This window comes from Papaver somniferum, chromosome 7, assembly GCF_003573695.1.
Source record: "Papaver somniferum cultivar HN1 chromosome 7, ASM357369v1, whole genome shotgun sequence".
Taxonomy (NCBI): Eukaryota; Viridiplantae; Streptophyta; class Magnoliopsida; order Ranunculales; family Papaveraceae; genus Papaver; species Papaver somniferum.
This window is the reverse complement of record NC_039364.1, coordinates 963,158-987,262: the sequence shown is the minus strand read 5'-3', so window position 1 is coordinate 987,262 and position 24,105 is coordinate 963,158. Positions and strand designations below refer to the sequence as shown.

General features: G+C 36.0%; 1 protein-coding gene across 1 annotated transcript; it reads right to left on the bottom strand.

The window, feature by feature from the left end:
- Positions 1–20,746: 20,746 nt before the first annotated feature.
- LOC113292595 (MDIS1-interacting receptor like kinase 2-like) lies at positions 20,747–22,659 on the bottom strand. Its single transcript, XM_026541479.1, has 2 exons — positions 21,240–22,659; positions 20,747–21,138 (listed from the first exon to the last, which is right to left on the bottom strand). The coding sequence occupies exons 1-2, from the start codon at positions 22,657–22,659 to the stop codon at positions 20,747–20,749; spliced, it is 1,812 nt and encodes a 603-aa protein (XP_026397264.1).
- Between the last annotated feature and the right edge of the window lie 1,446 nt (positions 22,660–24,105).

The window sequence follows — 24,105 nt, the reverse complement described above, 5'->3', positions numbered from 1 at the left end:
TTACAACTCATTGTGTTGCTCAAAATAAGCGTGAGAGAAGGGCCAAATTAAGGCTATTAAGGACAACTACCAGGATTACTATTATTAGATGAGATGGTCCTGAATAGACCTTCCCGTCCAGTCAAGTTTTGTCACTTGCACATGACAATATTTCTAATGGTCGGGTATAATTTGGTGTGAACCCTGGCAGTGACAAACACTATATACTACAGCTATTACTTTCTTGACACTTCCTGTGTCCATGAAGCCTGAAGCACCATTTAAATCTGTGAGGGGAACGTTTCTGTGTAGTTTTCCGAGGCGGTCCATAAAGAAATTTTGCACAAATTATCATGACAATAACAGTCAATACGCCTCCTAGTTTAGTAGTTCCAAAAGGCTTAGCTTACGATGAATTGTTGTCACACGTACCAAGGTCCGAAGTGGTAACTCAAAATAAAGTCTAAAATACCAAAGCTCCTTAGTCCTTACGGTGAATTATATGGTCCAACAATAAACAAAAATTAAAACGGAAAATGGATCATATGCCCAAATATTTTTAAAACATGATTTAAATGGATGAGTAAAAATTATTATGAGTGAAATGGACACCAAAAAATAGCAAGGATGAAACTGGATTCATCCTGACTTACAGGGGTTTACTCAATACATATTTTTATTGATTTCCAAAGAGTTTAATAGATTTACAAAATATTGTGTTATTGGTTGTATACTTTTAAAATCTCTTTCAAAGTTTATGTTACTTGTTGTAGATTGTGAAAAGGTCTTCTAAATTTGTGTTACTTGTTGTAAACTTGAAAATTTAAAGACTTTGAATACTTATCTATTTTCAAGACTTTGAGTGACTTTTGTGTATATATTTTCCTTGATAGAAGTCTTGCAAAATATGTAAGATTTTGGAAGACTTCCAAATTTTTTATAAAGATGTTTTTTACTCTCTTTTATTTTATTTCATAAATACAGAATCTATATAACTCCTATTACAGATGAGTATAAATTATATGATAAGACTAAACATTTTTTTAATTTTAATTATTATGTACAAATGTACAATAATAATTTTTATAATTCATTGTTACACTTTCATGTATTCCATTGAACAAAAGAAATAAGTTATATATATATATATATAAATAATAATAATAATAATTTAGTTTAATTTACTTGAAGTTATCATAATAAATAAACTACAATAAATTGTGTATTTATGTCTATCATGCATATTTCCATATAAATTTGTTTTTACAACTCTACAAATGTCCGCAAGACATTAGACAACTCTGCATGACTCCGCAAAACTTTGCTCAATTCTGTATAACTCTCGCAAAGTTATTAATTTTCATGACTCTTTTTAAATCTCTACAAGCAAGGATGAAACTGGATGCATCTTGATGCAAATTAGAAATAAGAAAAGTATTTAAAAATGGGTAGGATGAAACTATTTACATCCTGGCTATATTTACATTTTTGTCCATTTAAACAGTATCAAAATCTAAATGTCCATTTCACCCAAGAATTGTTGATTTTGGTCTTCTTAACCAATTCTGTGAAATTAAAAAGTAATACTAGTATTTTTTGGGACACAGGAAGGTTCTGGTTCAAGATAATGGCTACTCATCGACAGCCCAGCTCTTATCGTAAAATCTTGTTTTGTTTGACTGGGAAGACTTAGTTTTCAGTCAACTTAATTAGTATTTTATTTTAGAAAAATACGGAACCTTCGACTAGCTAGATGGTCCTCATCAGTCTGCCCTGCTTCTCAGGTATCTAAGCTTCTGGTATGCAGACATACCCTACACGTCAAGACTAAGTGGATAAAGACTTTGTTAAATAAAGACGAAGACGTTAGACAAAAGTTTTCGCTAATGACAAGCGTCAACGATTAAGAGACCGTGTATGCGTCTAGTTTCCAATCTAATCTAATGTCTTAAAAGACCTAGCCAAATGAAATTTATCACGTTGAACCACCGAGAAATCCTCATTTTTTGTTGGTCGAAATAAATCGGTTTGAGTTTTGTGAAATGAGTGTTTTTTTTCTGGTGAGGGCACTTAACAACACATGATTTATTTAAAAAGAATAGAAAAAAGAAAAACCAAATTCAGTTTGGAATTCATGACGTGACAATATTTAAATGATGACACTTGGCAATGTAAAATTGGTTTTAAAATTACAAACTCAAAAGGAAAACTCAATTTACCGTGTTTGGAATTTCAAATACTTATATATTATGACTCTTTTTTTTTCCAAATTCAATATATAAAAAGGAAAAAAATCCACATTAATATATAAAGGGGAACAGGTCCACATATTTCACAAATATTTTTATCAAAAATAAATAAGTAAAACATGCACATATTCTCCACCTATTTAATGTATTTGTCTCGACACACCAAATCAAAAATACATCGTTACGGGACGAGGCAAAGCCTCCTCGAACACCAAATGGAAAATGCATCTCCACAGGCTGGGACGGAGCCCCGCGCACACCAAATCAAAAATACATCTCTACGGGGGGGCAAAGCCCTGCACACACTAAATCAAAAATACATCGTCATGGGGCGAGGCGCGCACACCAAATCAAAAATGCATCGCCCCGAGGTGGGGTTAAGCCCCGTGTATACCAGATCAAAAATACATCGCCAAGGGACGGTGAAAAACCCCGCGCTTACCATGCATAAGAAAAAAGATGCCCAGTGCGTAGCATGGGCACAAATCTGGTGCTCTTTATTATTAAAATCTTCTCATGTAATTTCCCGAATATACGTGAAGCATGTGTAACATGGGCGTGTATCTTCTGTGCCAATGTGAAGGTGAGCCACCTTTGCCAGCCCAATTGGGTTGCGACATTTGTACTCCCTTATTTGTAACAGAAGATCCAGTTATATTTTTCTTTTTTCACTCTTCTTAGTTGGGAAACATAATCCAAATTGATTATGTTTCCTAACTAATAAGAGTGAAAAAAGAAAATATAACTTCTGATACAAATAAGGGAGTACAAATATCGCAACCCTATTGGGCTGGCACAGGTGGCTTACCTTCACATTGGCACAGAAGACACGGACGCGTGTAACATATGCAACTTCCTAAAGTTAACTTTCTTCCAGTTATGAACTTGATGGAGCCATATTGACGTGTTTCAATTATTGAGTAAAATCTATTTTTCTATCGGTAAGATTATATTAATAGTAATAGTAAAAATTTATTTCTAGAAATTTTTGGCACTATTAATAGTAATTGATAGTGAGGTTGTAATATTGCTTCTTTTTTGTTTGGTGAATATATTTTTTCTATATTGCTTTCGGAACTATGAGTCTCAGATGTCTCGACATTCTGAAAATTTACCGAAAGTTGAGACATCCATGGTTCCAAATTTGTTGTTGCTTTTGCTAGAAAATTTGAGTTAGAGTATAGAGAGATTACTAGAGAGGTGTAATTTGGAATAGGTAAAATGATAAGTATTTATAGAGCATTCAAAGAGAACCGTTCGATCTAATTATTGAACTGCAGATGTAGTGTCTCGTGGTTGTACATTAGTTGGTCGATGAGCGACAAAAGATGGATTATCATGGAGCACAATCTGTCTGGAAACCCGTCATCTTGTGCGATAAATATTGCATCTCAATGTACAGATAGAAAACAAAATCAATTTTAAAGTGTGAATTTATTTTATAAATTATGAGGATAGGAAATATGAAAAATTGAGGTGGAAAATAGGTAAAAATTTAGGGAGAGATGTAAGAATATTTCTATTCGTAGAAATATCCTATTTGGCCATATAATAATATTGGTTAATTAAGAATATTGTTAAATATTACGGTCACAATTTTTTTGGGTTTATTTCCTATTATCTTTTTCTTCATGGGCGGTGATTTATTGCTTACTCTAAACCCTAGGAACCTTGGTCCTTCTTCTACCTATAAAAGGAACTCAATAGTCATTAGTGTTGATTCGTGAATTTTATTACTCATTACACAAAAAAGGTCAAGAAGGAGAAACCTAGAAACTCCAACTCAAGGTATGACATATAAAGTATCGCTTGTTTTCTTCACCAATGACATTGTCAGGTATTCTACTTTAACACCACTATGCGTATTGTGATTATCATTTTGTTCAAAGTTCCTACCATCATGTATATAATATAGATCCTATATTTGGCATCAAGAGCTAGGTTTAGAACTCCATGATTATCCATGTATATAATATAGATCCTATATTTGGCATCAAGAGCTAGGTTTAGAACTTCATGATTATCCATGATGTTATATGTAATTGTTGTGTTGATATGAATCTATCATCGTGTTTATTTAATTAACAATAATCATATTTATGGATCATGATTTATTACAAACAAACATGAAAATAACGTATATGTTGTTCCATTATGAGTATCATAATTTTTTAACCGACTCCTGTATAACATGTATGTTTGATTCATATGGGTTTGACAATAACATAATTTCTGAGTATTGTTGATTAACAAGATGTAACATGATGATGTGATTAACTGATGATTGAAAATATGTTTCGTTTGATTCATGCGTAAATACTCAAAAAGTATGTATAATATTAACGAAGTATGCGGTTAGGTTTATGAGAAAAATGGAACGTCTATGAAAGTGAAAGGTTTCTAATTCTAAAAATGTGTATATGAGCTCATTGTAATGTTATGAAAGTTTAATGGGCTTGATTTAATATGTTTAACAATAACAATAACATGAAAATGTACGGTTGGTTATGTTTTGGACAAGCCCATAATGCTTTAAAACCTTCTTTGTTTGACATTAAGAAAACAATTGACCATGATGTCTGACTTTGACTGTTTGACTATCTGACATAGACTATTTGACTTTCGTTGTTGACCATTTGACTATTTGACCATTGACTTTGATTGACTACTTGACCATTGACTTTGATTGTTGACTGTTAGTTGTTGATTTTGACTTTTGACTTTGGATTTTGAGTTTTAATATGATCCAATATGAACATGTATAGAACCTTATTGTATGGTAACGCCTATAACATGTTTTAAATCACCAAAATGTTTGAATTGTATGCTCTTTAGTTATCACCACTCTGATATTCAAATATTATGTTCTATTAACATGTCATTGTAAGTCTATATCGTTTTGTGCAATCACATGAGAATAACTATCATCCGCATGAGATGTTTTTTCAACTATTTGTATATATAAACATTAAAAAATGAATATTTAGTCATAAGTTACCCACATGTTACTCTAATTCACATATTTGAACTAATATATGATTATATATGTTACTATGAAAGACATAATGTCCACATATGTTTGTCTTTGCTTTGCACATATATATGTGAATGATTTTTATGACTTTATGACATAATTGTTTTTTTATTTAAGATTCTACCCACATGAGTTTCTTAATTTACATGTGTGTGAGTTTGATTTTGTGTATTATTGTCATGTTTTAAAACTTCTAATTCTAAGTCATTGCACTCATATACTTCATCGATCCCATTCTTCAATGGCATAAACTTCTCATAATGGAAAGAGACTGTTGAGTTCACTTTGAGTGTGCATGATATTGATCTTGCTTTCCAAATTGAAAAGCCAGTTATAGATGATAAGAAATCTGCCGAAGATAAGAGTCTCCTGAAAAGAAGTGATAGGCTGGGCATACAGTTGATGTGAATGCACATTGATGAAAATATTAAAGGGTCTCTTCCCGAACATAAAAATGCTAAGGACCTTATGGAAATCGTAAAAGACCGCTTTAAGACAGCGGATAAGTCTCTACCTGGGAAGTTGATGGCTGACCTGACCACCATGAAGTATACCGATGCACAGTCAATGCACCAGCATGTGATATAAATATGAAGCATTGTTTTTCATCTCACCGAGATGAAATTAACTGTGGATGAGAAATTTCTTGTCCAATTCATTCTCGATTCGCTTCCAACTCAATATGCACCTTTTTCAAGCGCATTGCAACACTATTAAGAAAAAGTGGACTGCACATAAACTGGAAAACATGCTGGTTCAAGAGGAAGATAGGTGGTAGGTCTTAGAATGTGATCCTACTTGTGATAACTGCAAGTGCACGGCGTTGTTGTAGAAAGTGCACAAGTACGGGTCGATCCACAGGGACAAGGGTGTGAGTTGAAGTTTTCCTACTCTCCTAAGCTAAGATTATCCTAAGCAGTAAACTAATGCAGAGAATTAAAGTGGCAGTGAGGAGTGACAGTGGCAAAGAAACAGTGGCAGTGAGCCAAAGGCAATGAGCAAAGAATCTGAGACAGCAAGACAAGTAACATACAATGGCAGTAAAGCAAAGAATAAAACACAATGAAACAAACAGTGAGAGTGTTAGAGCCTTGAGTTCACCACTCCACTCACTCTAGTCATTCCATTTTAAGCATATACTTGTCCCTAGCTTAGACAACAGCAAGCTTCTAGGGTTGCTGACTATCTAGATGGCAGTGAAGGTTCTATGCCTGCTGCTCATCAAAGGAATGGGTCTAGACAGCATGCTCAGGGTCATTAAGACAGTGATTTTCCTAGCATTTTAACTAACTTTCTCACTTAGGCAATTAACTACTGGTCAACTACTTAAGTGAATAAACAGCCTAATGGATTTCTATCCTACAGTTCTAGAATTACAAGTATGGTGTTTCAGCTGGAAGTGATCTAGCATGAGGTGAATGGTTTCATCTAGAATCCACCTTGTGACCTAAGCATCAGTTCTAGTTATCCACTTGTCCCTATTGAACCTAGGTTAAGGTTCAAGCCTGCCTATGGTTCAGGGTTACATTGATGAATGGTTGTGTCCCTAATTTCTCTAGTTCACCCCTAGCATTGGGTGTCTTCTTACAGCACACCCAATCACAGGTGCATTTGATCACCAAGAACATTATCATTCTAATTCAGTTCTTCCTACAAGAGTAATCACTAAGACTTACTACTCAGTAGTGTCTCAAAGCTTCATCTAAGCCCTAACAGGATATAGAAGCTAACAAAACATAGAGGTTAACATAACAATAACTACATTTAAGAGTACTAACATGAAACTAATATTGACAGTACACTAATATGAACATTAACTGGAATTGAACATGAAAATATACAAAACTTGAACAACACAACACATTTGTGACACTGGCTAGTCCAGTTCTCTAAAGAAGTGAAGCTGGCTAACCCAGCATGCCTACAACACACACCCAACACCCAATTTATAGTTATCATACATTTTCCCACAAAAATTAGGGTTTCTCAAAAAATTCCCAAAATAGCAGATGAATTAGGGTTTGGTAATTCCTACCTATACTCCACTGATTAGCTCCATAGCCTTTGACCCATGCTTTGTATGGCTCTCCTGCTCCTCTCCACGCCCTCTAATTGAATTTCTAACTCGAACAATTCCATTAATTTCTTGCCTAGGTTTTCAGAGAGAAATTAGGGAAGAAAACGATAGAAGAGATGGCTAGAAGTTTAGGGTAATAGTTATGGATTGAGTTTTGGTAAAAGGCTTCCACACCTGAACTGTGGAGTCTGTTTCTTATTTATATCAGAGAGTACAAAGTTTGTTATAGCTTCACGAGTTACAGACGCTAGATTCAACTGAAAACTAAAGACCCGTAAGACTCACCAAGATGCACAAAACTCGGTCATTCCTTCATATACGGAATGCTAGCTCATTTGGTTGAGAGTCTTCAGCAGATGACTCATTATTGCTAACATTCCCCCTCAAGTTGTACTCAAGTTTACGAATGTACAACTTGCCACGTAAAAATTGAAATCTAAGTGAAGGCAGCCCCTTAGTAAAAATGTCAGTTATTTGATCCCGTGAACTGATGAACTGTACTAACAGACGTTTGCTTGCCACCCTTTCTCTTACAAAATGATAATCTATCTCGATATGCTTTGTACGAGCATGAAACACAGAATTAGATGTTAGGTATGTAGCGCCCAAATTATCACACCACAGTACAGGAGGTGAGATAGGAATTCCAAGTTCATGAAGCAAAGACTCAATCCAGATAATTTCAGACGTTGCAATGGCAATGCCCCGATATTCAGCTTCAGTGCTGGATTTGCTTACCGTCTTTTGCTTTTTGGCACTCCATGAAATCAGATTGCCACCAAAGTAAATACCATAACCACTAGTTGATCTACGGTCATCTAAGCAACCAGCCCAATCAGCATCTGAGTAACCATGCAAAGAAAAATCACGTGAAGGACGAATATGTAGACCATAATCTACGGTATGCTTCAGATAACGAAGAATACGTTTTACTTGTTCCCAATGTTCAACATAAGGATTGTGCATATACTGGCAAACCTTATTTACAACAACAGAAATGTCAGGCCTTGTGAGATGGAGATATTGAAGAGCACCAACAACGCTGCGATATAAGGTGCAGTCTTGAAACTTTTCACTGCCCGTCTGCCTTAATTTTAAGCTAGAATACATTGGACTTGTCACCGGTTTAACCCATCCAATTTAGTACGTTTTAGGAGGTCTGTTATATACTTGCGTTGAGTAAGAATTATACCACCAGATTACTTGATAACCTCAACACCCAGAAAGAAATGAAGGTATCCCATGTCTTTTATTGCAAACTCCCTACTGAGGTCTTGAATGAGCTGAGCAACCCGTGAAGAGTCTGAACCTGTGAAAATAATGTCATCCACATAAATCAATACATAAGTAACTGAAAGCTTGGTTTTACAGACAAACAAGGACGTGTCTGCAACTGAACCTTTAAAACCAAGAGTCATCAGATAGTTACTGAGCCGTGAAAACCATGCACGTGGAGCCTGCTTTAACCCATATAATGACTTATGCAGTTTACACACATGAGTTGGAAGATTAGCATCTACATATCCTGCCGGTTGTTTCATATAAACTTCCTCATCCAGAGTACCATGGAGGAACGCATTCTCAACATCTAGCTGCTTCAAAGGCTACTTGTTCATGACAGCAATAGAAAGAACTAGACGTATTGTACATGGTTTTATAACAGGACTAAAGGTTTTTCCATAATCAACCCCTTCATGTTGATTAAAACCCTTTTCCACCAGCCGAGCTTTACGTTTATCAATTGTCCCATCAGAATTTTGTTTTACCCGATAAACCCACTTGGAGCCAACTACATTCATGCCAGGTTGAAAAGGAACTATCGAGTATGTGCCATTTCTGATGAGGGCATTAATCTGATTATCCATAGTTGTACGCCATTCTGGAATTTTGCATGCCTCTGAGTAACATGTAGGTTCCATGAAGTCTGAATCATTAAGGGGATGTTTAGAAGCAGATAAACACAATTTTTGAACATGCATGTTAATACCAGATTTTGCCCTTGTCTGCATAGGATGAGTAGAGGACACGACATTTGTAGTAGTTACTTCGGAGCAGTCCTGAAGAGGCACACTTGTGACAGAATCAGCAGCAGAGATACTTGGAGCCTGCAGATGAGAAGTAGAATTCGTAGGAGATGCCATGGAAGGTTCCAAAGCTACCATATCATTGCAGATACTCAGATGATGGTCTGCACTATTGGATACCACTTGTTGTTGCGTAGGAAGATAATTTCTACGCATAAAATGAGGAGAATATAGAAAAGAAGTATCCGAAGGCACATTACCTGGACCATGCAATGGTACACACTGCTGCTTTGTACTGAATGGAAACGACTGTTCTTCAAACCTTACATGGCGTGTAATGTAAATCCTACCAGACTCTTTATGTAGGCAGACATAACCCTTATGAGAACTACTATAACCTATAAAGACACATGGGAGTGATCTAGGCTCTAGCTTGTTCGAGTTATAATATCTGAGGCAAGGATAAGCAAGACAACCGAAAACCTTTAAAAACCTGTATCCTGGTTCTTTATGAAAAAGGAGTTATAGAGGAGTTTTAACTTCACATGATGATTTAGGCAGACGATTAATTAAATAACAAGCAGTGACAAACGCATCAGCCCAAAATGAAGAGGGCATATGTGCATGAAATAAAAGGGCAAGTCCAGATTCAGTGACATGGCGAATACGTCTTTCTGCAATGCCATTTTGTGGTGATGTATGAGGACATGAGAATCGGTGTTGAATACCAGAGTCATTTAAATACTTAGTGAACTTTTTGTACTCTAAGGTATTGTCAGACTGAAAAAAATTTATTCTATGATCTGTAAGATTTTCAATTTGTTTTCGAAAATTAACAAAAATACTCAAAGCATCAGAACGTTGCACTAAAGGAAACACCCAAGTGAAATGTGAATAAACATCCATTATGAGCATGTAATAACTAAAACCAGACCTGGAGAGTTTGGGGGAGACCCAGATATCAGAAACAACCAAAGATAACGGTTTATCATAAGAAGTACTGCTTAGTGAAAAAGAAAGTTTTCTGCTCTTACTAACATGACAAGAATCGCAGAAAGTAAACATTTTATTAGAAACTGGAAGTGAAAACCTATTGCAAATGCTAGAAACGGTACGGAGCATTGGATGACCAAGACGTTGATGCCTGGTCGGCATGGAAGACGCAACATGAGCTTGAGAAGATCCTTGTCTGCTGACTTGCGCAACGCCATCAAGAAAGTACAGTCCATTCCTATTCAGTCCGCACAGCAGCAGCTTTCCCGTTGTCTTGTCCTTCACAAAGAAATGAGATGAGTGAAACTCAAAGAAAACACCATTATCTTTGCAGAATTGAGAAACTGATAACAGATTCGTTTTTATACTTGGTACATGAAATATGTTATTCAAACAGAATAAACTTGAGTTATGGGTGAAAGATGCATTACCATTATGTGTGATATTAAGTGCATTACCATTTCCCACATACACTTGTTCAGTGCCTGAATATTCATGTGGAATTGTCAAGTTGCTCATATCTGCTGTAAGATGATTTGTAGCACCAGTATCTGTTACCCATTGATTGCCAATGGAAGCTTCAGGAAAAGCAATATATGCAGCTTGATTTTTTGCACATTAGTGCTAGGTTTGTAGCGGAACCAGCATTTGTCACCAAGGTGTCCTTTCTTTTTGCAGATTTGACACTTCTCAGCAGTGTTGTTGTTTTGCACAGGATTCTTGAAGCGAGGTTTAGACTGATTATGTTGATACTGAAAAGTTCGTTGACTTGGATTGTGGTTGTTGGATTGGTAAGGTTTTCCTCCTGACGAAGATGAAGCAGCAAGATGGGCAATTGGTTGTTGTATATCTTCAAGCTGACGTGTAATACGCATGTCAAAGTTCAGAAGATGCGAGTAAAACAGATCCATGCTCAGGTTTTCTAATGTGCCTAAGGTGGAGACAATTGAATCATATGCTTGATTCAACCCATTGCTGATGGATTGTTTCTTTTCATCATCACTGACTGTATATCCGGATGCTGCAAGCTGAAAAAATAGTTCTTTAGCCTCATTTAAAAAGACTCGTAAAGATTTATTACCTTTGTTCAAGTTGTGTAACTGTTTTTTGAGATTCATCTGGTGAAACTTTGTCTTTGGAGCATATTCTGCCTCCAGAGCATCCCATACCTCCTTAGATGTGTTAAGATCACGTACAACCCCAAGACATTCTGGAGTAAGAGTTGAGTTCAACCACCCAACCAAAAGAGATTCTTGTTCTTCATATGCAGTGAACTCTGGATTTTCTGCATCAGAATCTGGTAGCGTTCTAGGAGGTATAGGTTTTGAACCTTCAATGAAGCCAGTTAGTCCATGGCCCTTCAGAATTGGTTTAAACTGCGTCTTCCACAGTGGGTAATTGTTTTCTGTTAACTTAAGAGTTACCAGATGATGGATCTGTATGTTTCTCAATTGAGTTGTTGTCGACATTGTATGTATTGTATTTGGATTGGTTTTGGAAGCGTAGCTTGGATCAAGGCTGATACCAAGTTATGAATTGAGTTTTGGTGAAAGGCTTCCACACCTGAACTGTGGAGTCTGTTTCTTATTTATATCAGAGAGTACAAAGTTTGTTATAGCTTCACGAGTTACAGACGCTAGATTCAACTGAAAACTAAAGACCCGTAAGACTCGCCAAGATGCACAAAACTCGGTCATTCCTTCATACACGGAATGCTAGCTCATTTGGTTGAGAGTCTTCAGCAGATGACTCATTATTGCTAACAATAATTATGGTAGAAGATAGGGTGATGATGGTGGAGGTTGTGGCAGGTGGTAGAGGTGGTGGCGATGGCAGAGTAGGTGGTGGCAGGGAGTGGTGGTTCTGCAAACGGGGTGAGGGAGGTGAAGTCAATGGAGAAGAAGGAGGGGAGTGTTTGGTTGATGAGGGTATAGGTGTTTGGTACTATGGTGTTAGGCGGGTACAGCGAATCTTGATGTTTGGTGAAGATGAGTCGTGGGATGTGGAGATGATGACTCTATCTAACGGCGAGATGGAAGGAAGCAAGGAGCGACCGTTGGATGCGGAAGTACAACGAAACTAACGGCTCAAGATGGAGTTAGGTGCTGTAGTGTTAGACAGAAGCTTCAGATTTTGATGCACTATTATGAAGCGACCGTAGGATGCTGAGATGATCCAATTTGACGGCTGAAGATGAAGGCGGGTATGGATATTGGAAATGGGTTTGGGTGAGGGTTTTGGGCCTTGGGTATGCCAAGCTCATATCTTCTTTAAGAACAATTCTTCCTCTTCAAGCCCAGTTCTAGCCTTTTGGTCTTGCGCACAACATTCTTCGCGGCTTCTTTGCGTGATTCCTCTTGGCTTCCACCACTTTTCTGCTCTTTTTGCTCCGTAATTCATCCAAAATTTATTTAAAACCTAAAAAATGCAAAATTAATTAATAAAAATATTTATTCTTGAAAACAATGAAAATACAGAATATGGGATAAAATGTAGAATTAATGCACAAAAGATGAGTTAAATACCAATAAAAAGTGTGCAAATATATACAATATTTGGCACTCATCACTAGGCTAAACCAGCAAGGTCTTAATCACGCGTATTTCGTCAACCGAGAAGTGAGCAATAAGCGCAAGCCTATAAAGGGCAATAAGGGAGCACCACAGAATAACTCTGGTCAACCTGAAAAGAAGAAGGCAAAGCAAGATGACAATAAGTGTCGCTTCTGTAAGAAAACTCGTCATTTTTAGAAAAATTGCACTAAGCGTCAAAAATATTTTGAAAATAAAGGTAAGCAGTTGGGATTCATAAGCTATATTGAAACCAATTTGACTGTTAAAGAATCTTCTTTATCATAGTGATTTGATTTTGGTGATAATTTAAATGTTTCAAATTCGATACGGGGATACATTTCAACCCAAATCACAAACTAGAATGAAATTTCCTTTTTACGGGCAATGACAATAAAGCCCCAGTTAATGATATAGCCACCGATTGTCTGATTCTAGATCAAGGATACTTTATTGTTTTGGAAAACAAGAAAGATTGTTTAAAGATAGACAAGTTTTTCAATTTCAAATTGCCAATGGGTGTTTTAGTTTGTTTAAATATTTTAAAGTTATTGGTTGTGGTTATATTTCTGATGGTCTTTACAAGTTACATTTATCGTCATCATCAATACCAGGAATGTATTTAACCATGCATCATAATGATAGAACTGAACATGCTGAGGGTTATTCCTCATTCTTGTGGCATAAGAAGCTGGGAGATATATCTCGTGAAAAGATTCAAAGATTGGTAAAAGACGGGATCAAGGTAGTCAATATCGGGCGTACAGGCCGATATTACAGGTTTTTAACGGGTTTCGAAAAATACCAATACATTACCGAAAATTTCGGCGATACAAATACGGAATGATAGGTACAGACCGATATATCGGTTTTACTTGTATACCGATAATATCAGTTTCGTGAATAATTTTTTCATCAACATGCATGTAGTCTTTACAGACAAGTACAATGTCAATTGGAGAAGGTAAAAAACCCTAATATATTTATAATATAAAGTCAATGAGTATATTGTAGGATATAAGATGGAAACAATATTTTGATTGCAAGAAAGAGAAATATAAAATATAAATATGAATGATAATAAAAAAAGATTTACTGGCATAATGGGACAACAATCACAACGTTGGCTAATAAACCACCTTGTATTTTGAAAATTTGAGATATCTGTATGATTCTTATTATTTTTTATTATGGTTTTATAATGGTCTATTTAACGTTTAGTACCCAGTAAATGTCCAATACAAAGCCATTGACAAATCAGTTGAGGTTAAGTCTGGAGGCATAAAACGTGTCGTCCCGGCCCGGCACAACCACGAAGTGACGTGCTTAGCGTGATATGTGCTGGGATGGGTTGTGCCGAGATTCAGATGTGTTGTGATGTGTCATGCTACATGACGTGTTGTGCTGTGTTGTGCCAGAAAAATAATCGTGATGTGTCGTACTGTGATGTGCTAGCCTACTTATTTTATGTTTTCCAAAGTAATTATTTTTCCGATATTTTAGTGAGTATATATATATTATTATAGAAATTAAATAAAATGTCAAAAAATGGCTATAATTAAGATTTTTTTTTGTGAAATATGCATGAAATGTGATGCATCGCATTGTATTTTATGCATGATTTGGCGTGCTTTCTTTGCTTGTCGTGTTGTGTCGCATGCTTACACGTGCCACATGTTGTGTCGTGCTGGTGTGCCTATTTGTCTGGCACAACACAACACATTAATCTAACGTGTTGTGCCCGTTTTGCGTGGTGATGTGCTCGAATTTTAACATGTGGTGTTGTGGCATAAACGTGCTGGTCAGGCCCAATTAACACCTCTAGTTACGTCTTATCGGAAATATCATATCCGGTATCCGATAAAATCCGATTGAATCTAAAAATCCTAATGTGATTTTGTTAGGCTAAGTTATCGGATATCTGATTTTTTCCTTATAAAATCTGATTTCTGGGGAAAAACTTAAAACTGAAGAAAAACAGAGTCTTTGAGTTCAAAATGTTGTAAAATCCAAAGTGAAAAAAAAACTACAAAGCCACGCAAACAAAATGTTTACTGCTAGTCTCCCAGTCTCACACATCACACACGAAAAGAAAGTACAAACTATAAAGCCACATAAACAAATGAAAACTGAAGTACACAACAACAAAAAGAAAACAGGTTAGTGAGTAGTAATCTTTCTTGGCTGTCTGGTTGCATGTTGCATTATTGCATCAACTTCAGTCTGTGATTTCCATATCTGCATTATTAACCAAATGGTTTTCTAATAGAATGAGAACAACATATATGATTTTCCAATAAAGTCCACATTTACTTTGCAGGCATGTATCAATTATTGACACTGGCACATTGGGAAGAATCAAAGATATACGATACTGCTTTAGGATATATAATTCATCGCCATTGACATAAATGGTAGTTTTTGGACCTTTATTAACCCAAGGATCAAGAAGAAAATACGGTCTTACAAAAATTACAATCACTCTCCTATGTGTTTGCATATATACACACACATTAATCCACTATTACACCAAACCACAAAACTTACAATCACTCTCCTATTTCTCACCCCACCCACCCTCACTCAACTGACATCATGATAAATAACACAAAATTGAGTTCATCCAAATGTTTCAAATTCATATAGAAAGGTGCATAATTAGCAAGTGATTTTTTAAGAAAGGACAATCTCACTCTCAGCAATTCTTCGATGGAAAATATTTTTGTTCTTATAACCATGTCCACAAAGAGTTCTACTCTCCTCTATTAATCATATTTTCTTGTACTTTCCCTTCAGAAACTATTCTCTAGATTTGTCTATAAGAATAATAACACTCCCGTGAACAAACCCTTGATTACTAATCAATCAATTTAGCAAAACAAAACCCAAATCATGGGATTGAATATAATCAATCAAAAAACTCAAAACCCTAAATTTAAATCAAATAAAACCCATTAATCGTGATCTCTATTCAAATTTCAAACCCAACAATCAAAATAAAAATTGAAACCCTAATTTTATATGAATGCGGTTGTAATGAAAAACCTAAAAGAATAACAGAATTTATTCTAAAAGCTAAACACACAAATATTCAAACATCAAACATGCAAATACACAATAGCTTTGGGGAAAGAAAAAACCAAACTTCAAAACAATCGATTAGAATCATAATTAATGACTTACTTCTTGAGTGAGAGTCTCTGATCATCAAATATTCTTGATCAAATCATGGTCAATCGATCATTCAGTCCCTCTCTCTCAATCAAATCGATCTGTTTTTGTGTTTCTGTGTTGAGTTTTGTTAGAGAATGAGAAAATGATAAAGAGTAAGAGTAATGACTTATTTCTCCCGACAGATAATACCTAGGGGTAGGAAATTACAAGTACACTCCTAAGTTATCGTATGTCGGATATTAGTCTAAAGGAATGAGTCTTATCCGGTTCCGTTTAGGTTAAGAGGTAAATTCTGATAACATTTACGATTCTGAATTCAGAAAACTAACAAATCGAATTAAATCCTATATGATGTCGGATTTTCGGAAACGGATTTCAAACTTCGGAAATATATTGACAGTCCTACCTAGAAGGGGATTCACTCATGCATGCATTTTTGATATCTATATCTAAAATAGCTGCACCGTCGGAATTAATTACTCATGCATGCATTTATGATATATCAATGACAATCGTATCTAGCAATAAATATCGAAAAGGGGCTTGCATTGTTAAGCTAGTTGGTCAACAATAGTTCCGAGCCCAACCTACTTACAAACATAAAGCTGTAACTATTACTTCTTGAAATTAAAATTAAAATTCATAAGGCTATTCCTAGTTACAAACATCGGCGCCGGCTAAGGGGATTTGAGTAAAATAAGAATTTTGTCATCAAAACTAGTAGTAAAACACCAAGGTGATGAAATTTGGAGTACGAAAACTCCGTTCGAATGTTGAGATTCATTAAAACTCCATATTAAACAAAATTGATACAAAAACATTTTTAAGATTTGATACAAAAACCCCAAACAAAATTGATTTCATCATATTTTTGCCTATTTTTTTATCATGAAACCAAAGACTTTAATGATGAAACAACAAGTTTATGATGAAACCAAAATTTGGTGGTGGTTTTTCTGGTTAGCGGTGGTGTTGGTTGGTTGTGATGCTTTTTATGGTTATGGTAGCGCTAGTATTTTTTTGTAGATGTGTTGTTGGTTGCTAGTAGTGGTAGTTAGTGGTGGCAAAAACACGTTCGGGGTTTTTATGTTACTTTTGCAATTTGGGGTTTTTTTGTTACTTTTGTTTTGATGATTTTTTTGTGGCTGGATAGTGGTACCTTTGGGGTTACAACTCACGAAACCTTAGAAATCGAGTTCCAAAGTTCAGCATAAAAGGGGAAAAAAATTAGGCTTCAAAAAAGTGTTGTGAAACAGTTGAAAAAACGTTACGAAACCGTAAATAAATCGTTGCGAAAACAAAAGAAGAGGGTTGCAAAAATAGAAAAAAAGTAACAGATATAATGTTGCAATAACTGGCCAGTGTTTCATGTTCATCTAACCAAGCATCTAGTCGATCACGTGCGTCGGATCCATGATCCGGTTCAACACAGCCTAGCTTATCAAACACCGTCACGTGTTGCCACATGTGCAAACTGATGCAATCCATACCGACATGGTCCGGACCATTCGGGACTGACTAGGTGACACATCATCAACATGTCTAGTCATCACTCTCCGTTATCCGACACCTCAACCAACTACGTACAATCAGCGGTCGTTACTGAAAAATCGGGGGTACAACAACCACACCCAACAATTCGTTTGGCAATCTGATAGGATTTACTCCAACATACTTTCAAGAGAATAAACTAGAAAGTTAGACTCAATCTAGAGAAAAGTATATCAAAGAGGTTATATCTCTATCTCTCAATTCATTTGCAGTCAACAAATAGAAATTTGCAACCCGATTGAATATAAGAGAAGTAACTTCAAGGGTACTAAAGACCAATGTTCAAGGATCAATAAATTTCAATCAATAACCAAATGTTGGATTTCCCAATTGATCGATTCAACACACAACCCGTGATATATAAATTATATAACAAAATATAATGCGAAAAAGAAATAACATAGACACCAGAATTTTGTTACCCAAGAAAACCGCATATGCAGAATAACCCAAGGACCTAGTCCAGCTTTGAACACCACACTATATTAAGCCACTACAGACACTAGCCTACTATCAATGAACTTCATACTGGACTGTAGTTGAACCCTAATCAATCTCACACTGATTCAAGGTACAGTTGCGCTCCTTATGTCTTTTAATCCCAGCAGGATACTGCACATTTGATTCCCTTAGCTGATCTCACCAACAACCAAGAGTTCCTATGACCCAAAGTCGAAGACTTGATAAAAAAAATTGTCTCACAGAAAATTCTATTGAAATAGATGAATATATATCCCTTAAAAATACCTACGAGTTTTGTTCCGTCATTTTGATAAATCAAGGTGAACATGAACAAATTGATAAACCAGACTTATATTCCCGAACAACAACTGCAAGTATTATCAATCACCTCACAATAATCTTAATCGTATGGTAGTGAAACAAGATACTGTGGAATCACAAACGATGAGACGAAGGTGTTTGTGATTACTTTTTATCTTGCCTATCGGAGATCACTCTCGAGAAAATATTAGAGAAGATAGTACTGAATCACGATATAACAGGACAAGATCATAACATGCAACTGCAGAGAAAATAGTTGTGTCTGTCTTCACAATCCCAATGAAGGCTTTAAGTTCTTAACCTACATGGTTTCGTGAAAAACCTAAGGTTAAAGGAGAATCGAGTCTATCTTATACAACTAATATCAAACATGAGGTGTTGGGATTAGGTTTCTCAGGTTCTAGAGTTCTCCTTTATATAGTTTTCAAATCAGGATTTGCAATATAAGTTACCTTGGTAACAAAGCATTCAATAGTCACAGTTAGATGAAAACCTGATTAGATTTAAGCTGATATCTTTCAATGTTAGATCGAACTTAGATTGTTACACACAAATAAAATGTACCTTGATTTAGGTTTGAGTAACCGTACCTAAACGTGTACACCATGTTGGCTCAACAATAGTTACTCGAGGTTAGCCATATACACATTCTTATATCAACCTTATTCATCTTAACCATAACTAGTTCAAGTGACTCAAATGAAACTAGTTAAAGAGTTGTTCAATTGCTATATTCTTATAAAAGTATACAAGAAAACAATTGAAGCAAAATCGGTTTGATTCACTCGAATCAATTCATGAACATTATACCTACGGTTTGCAAAGATTGCATTCCTTATTATATAAATGTATTAGTTCATGTACACAACTGATTTTAGAACTTTAACCTTCAAGTATGCAAACAGGTACGCATACTTGAAATATCCGGACCAAGATTGGGTTTTTCGCCAATACGCAAACGGGTACGCGTACTTCCAATCCCAACAGAAATTCTCGGTCATAAACCTTACACCAGTACTCATACGGGTACGCGTACTTAGATTCCCGAATTTCTCAAACCAACAGGTACACATACGAGTACGCATACTATGATTCTCGGACATGGATTACATATATGGAATAGTACACAAGTAATGGTTAAGTGTTCTAAACTCTTATTTCAATCATTGAAACTTTCTTGGAGGATGGCAAAAGTCGTTTTCACACACTATTAGCATCAAAGCAATTTTCAAGTTATTGAAATAATCATAACAAAACACTCCAAGTCTATACCAAATGATTGTATCACGCAAACCATGTAAGATGTTACTCGGCGATTTTTACATGATCATCTTTTGACTTGCGTCAAGAATATAAGATGAAATTGGTCGAAGCGAAAGCTTACCAAAACATATTTCAAGAAATATGTAAGAGAGTTAATCTCAGCTCGAAATCTCAAATGTGTATAATCGACAACTATATAGTAGTACGACTTTTGTCTCAATATAGAAGATAGAGTAGAAATAGACTTTCCAAGTGATAGATGAGTTTTTAGTCTCCACATACCTTTTGTTGATGAAGTTCCACAAGCTCTCCTTATTAGTTCTTCATCTTCAATTGATGAACGCCGTGAAGTCTAATGTTTACATAATCTATATCCTAGTCCGAGACATCTATAAGTAGACTAAAAATCAAGACTTATAGTTTTGATCACTAAGATTGACAAACATGCTTGAGATAGCAATGCATGCGAGTTTGACCGAACAGTGCTCTAACAACTACGTCAGCAGTTTTCGGCTAGTTAGTGGACATCGCTCTTCTACCACGTCAGAACTCTGGTCTAATCAGAAACTGCTACATCAGCAGTCAAGGTCCAATCATCACCACATTAGCGGACTGTGCATTGTCGTCGTTGCCACTTTAGTATTTGTATGCTCGGTTCGTGAAAATCTTGTTTGGTCAATAACTTCTTCGTTTTAAGTCTGAATTGAGTGATCTTTGGCTCGTTCAAATCGTTTTTCAATTCCATACGATATGGAAGCAAAAATTCCCGTGTTCGTGAGACTTATATGCGCTCATATTATTTTTACTGAAAATAGTCTTCAACAAATTATTGATACTTCTTGCATAGTTGATAAATTTTATTGAAGACTATTGTTATGTTGTGGAGACGCCAAGTTGAAACTCTTCAAATGCTAAATGATGTGGCTACTGACAACCTATTATTTTGTACTAATGACAATAATATTTAGAGGCCAACCTCCTTGTAGCTTAAATATACATAAGATATATATACTAATGACAATTGAAACGCAAAAAACAAAAGGGATTGATTACACAAATTCATCAGACAATATCAGCAGGTCTGCCAGTTTCCAAAGGCTTTGCAAAAGATGTCCTACTCTTGGCTGACAATGATAGCTCGACCGATACTTCTTGCATAGTTGGCCGAGTACTTGGATCCCCTGTAAGCATGAAATTCTGACCTTGGTAATGTACATTATTTCCTTCTGAACACCATTCCCTGGAGCTCCGATGCGTTGGTCTAAGATGTCTCTCAACTTTTGATCAGTCTCCGTTGGAATCAAAGACGAAGACGGAAGAAGTAAATCAGAGAGCAGTGTGATGACTTCAGATGGATGCCTACCCATTAGCACTTCAAATATTAGAACCCCAAAGCTATAAACATCACAATTTTCGGTTACCTTCATTTTATAAGCAAGCTCTGCAACAACATTATTAGAAAGAAAAAAAAAGGATGTTTACTTACAAGCTACGGAATACGGTAGAAACAGGAATGGTTTTTAAGTTTAGACTGAATTGTACCTGGAGCAATATATCCGAAGGTTCCTGCAAGTGATGTCCAATTTGATGAATCTGGTTTTAACATTCTCGCAGTACCAAAATCAGACACACGAGCACCATATTCTGAATCTAACAAGACATTGTTGCTCGTTAAGTCCCTATGTACTAATGCAGGTACGCAATCATGGTGCATGTAAGCAAGTGCATTAGCTGTTCCATTGATGAACCTAATCCGCTTTATCCAATCGAACTCCACTGCTCGTTCTCCATCAGATAAAACAGTTTTCAAGCTTCCCCTCTCCATGAACTCATCCACCAAAAATGATATCCGTCGTTCTGGATTAGAACAGAAACCAAAAAGCTTCACGATGTTCCTGTGACGAGTTTCTGTCAATGCAGTCACTTCGCTTTCAAAAGAGTTCATGACAAATAACTCGGAATCTTCATCTGGCAAGTGAAATTTCTTCACGGCAACAACCTGGCCATTTGACAGCTCTGCTTTGTAAACACTCCCATATCCTCCCGTCCCAATGCAATACTTTGTATCAAAATTCTCTGTTGCTTCAATTATGTCTTCAAACACTAATGTGCCATCGTAATCCCATACCGAGAACAAGTTTCTCCCCACATTGGTAGATCCAGTTTTGGCTGAATCCTCAACATTGCTTGCAGATTTTTTCCGGCAATGAAACAAAATGGCAAACAACAGAAGTAGAAGAAACAATGAACTGAACACAGAGACAAGGATTATCACCAGATGCTTCTTGTTGAACTCTTTTCTTCTAATTAACACATCCGGAGAATTGCATGGCTTTAGACCTCTAGAGATATTACCACACAAACCTTTGTTTTTCTTCGTTGCATCAACTGACGCATTCTGAAAGGCCTTGATGTTTGGAACAGGTCCACTCAACTCATTGTAAGAAAAATCCACAACAGTCAAGCTAACAATTTGAAAAAATGAAGATGGAATTGATCCAAAAAGTTTGTTGTCCTTTAAATTTAACTTTTCTAGTTTGTTTAATTTTCCGAAGTCTGACGGTATCTCTCCACTCAACTTGTTCTGACTAAAATCCAGCAGAATTGATAACGAGTCCAATCTTCCAATTTGGATCGGAATGCTTCCATTAAAATTGTTGTTTCTCAAATCCAAGGACAATAACTTTGAACACTCCCCAAGTTGGTTGGGTATTGATCCAATAAGTTCATTTCTTGATAAGTAAATATACTGTAAGTTGAACAACATTCCGACAGATGGTGACAACCTACCAGAAAGTTTGTTACTAGACAGATATAAAGTGATTAAAGAAGACAATTCAAACAGCTCCTCTGGAATTTCCCCTACTAAATGACTTGTATGAAGATAAAGTTCACTTAAAATCTTCAGTTTTCCAAGTTCACGCGGTATTCTGCCAGTGATATTGTTCGCTGAGAGGGACATTCCTGTTAACTTCTGACAATCCCCCCAGTTTTTAGAAATATCACCGTATAACATATTGAAACCCAAATTAATCCGCTATAGATTTGGATACATGTGAAACGCCTCCGTTATATTATCAACTAGTTCATTCTCTGACATCCCGACTACTCTTAGGCTTGTGCAGTTTCTAAGGCTTTTTGGTATAGAACCCGTGAAATGGTTACTGTCAACTATAAACTGTTTTAGTATTCCACTTTGAAATACATCTTGAGGTAAATGCCCAACAAAATTGTTGGTACCAAATAATAATATTGTCAATTGTGTTAAATTGTTGATACCTGTTTGCAGTGAACCACTAAAATTGTTCCGATAAAGAGACAACTCAGTTAAACTGCTTAAATTACCTATCGAAGCAGGAATTGAACCTGTGAGTTTGTTCAGGCCAAGATGCAAGACAGTAAGAGAGCTTAGTTTTCCTATATCTTGAGGGAGTGCACCAGAGAGTTGGTTTTCATAAATTGTGAATGTATCCAAATTGCTTAAATTGCCTAAGGAGATAGGGATTGAACCAGTGAAATTGTTGCTAAACAAATTAGAGATAGTAAGAGACGTTAGCCTTCCTATATCTCGAGGGATTGGACCAGAGAGCTGATTTTTAAAAAGTTCTAGAGTGTTGATATTACACAGATTACATACTGAAGTAGGGATTGAACCAATGAGATTTTTGTACGGAAAAACAATTGCTTTAAGAGAACTTAGCCTTCCGATATCTTGAGGAATGGTACCAGAGAATTGGTTTTCCTCAAGGGAAATTGTGCCCAAGTTAGACAAAGTGGTTAAAGAAGCAGGAATTGAACCACTGAGATGGTTCATATACAAATCTAAGATAGTAAGAGATTTTAGCCTTCCTATATCCCGAGGGATCACTACAAGAAAACAAGGCTTAAGCGACTAAAATCTTAGCAAGCACCAGATAGTTTGCTTGCTGTAAATTTATTTCCACTATTTCTTAGCGACCAAAAAAGATGTTAGGTTGGTACATCACTTTTTCAAGTTATCCAAAGCAACTATAAAAGTCTTTGAGTCGCTCTTTAGTTTGAGGCGCAATGGGGCAGCAATTCATAAAATATTTGGTGGGTATAATTCTGTCTCAGCAAAAAAGTCTTAGCTACCGCCGTAACAAAGAAAAGTCAGATTGTAAAATTTGTGATTTGTGTACTATGTTTTTTTGGCCGGCCATACTTAGTTTGTTGTGAGTAAGATTTATTTTAAGGATACATAAATATGCCCAAACTATAATTTGTACCATTCTTGGCAACGATTTTAAAAAATGAACGGTAGATTTTCTAAAATATAAGGATGAGCAACTGCTATGACTCGATCATAACCAAATATCAAAAACAAAAAACAAAAAATCAAAATTTTGGTTTACTCCGTGGTGACACGTTAGGGTGAAAGAGCAAATTT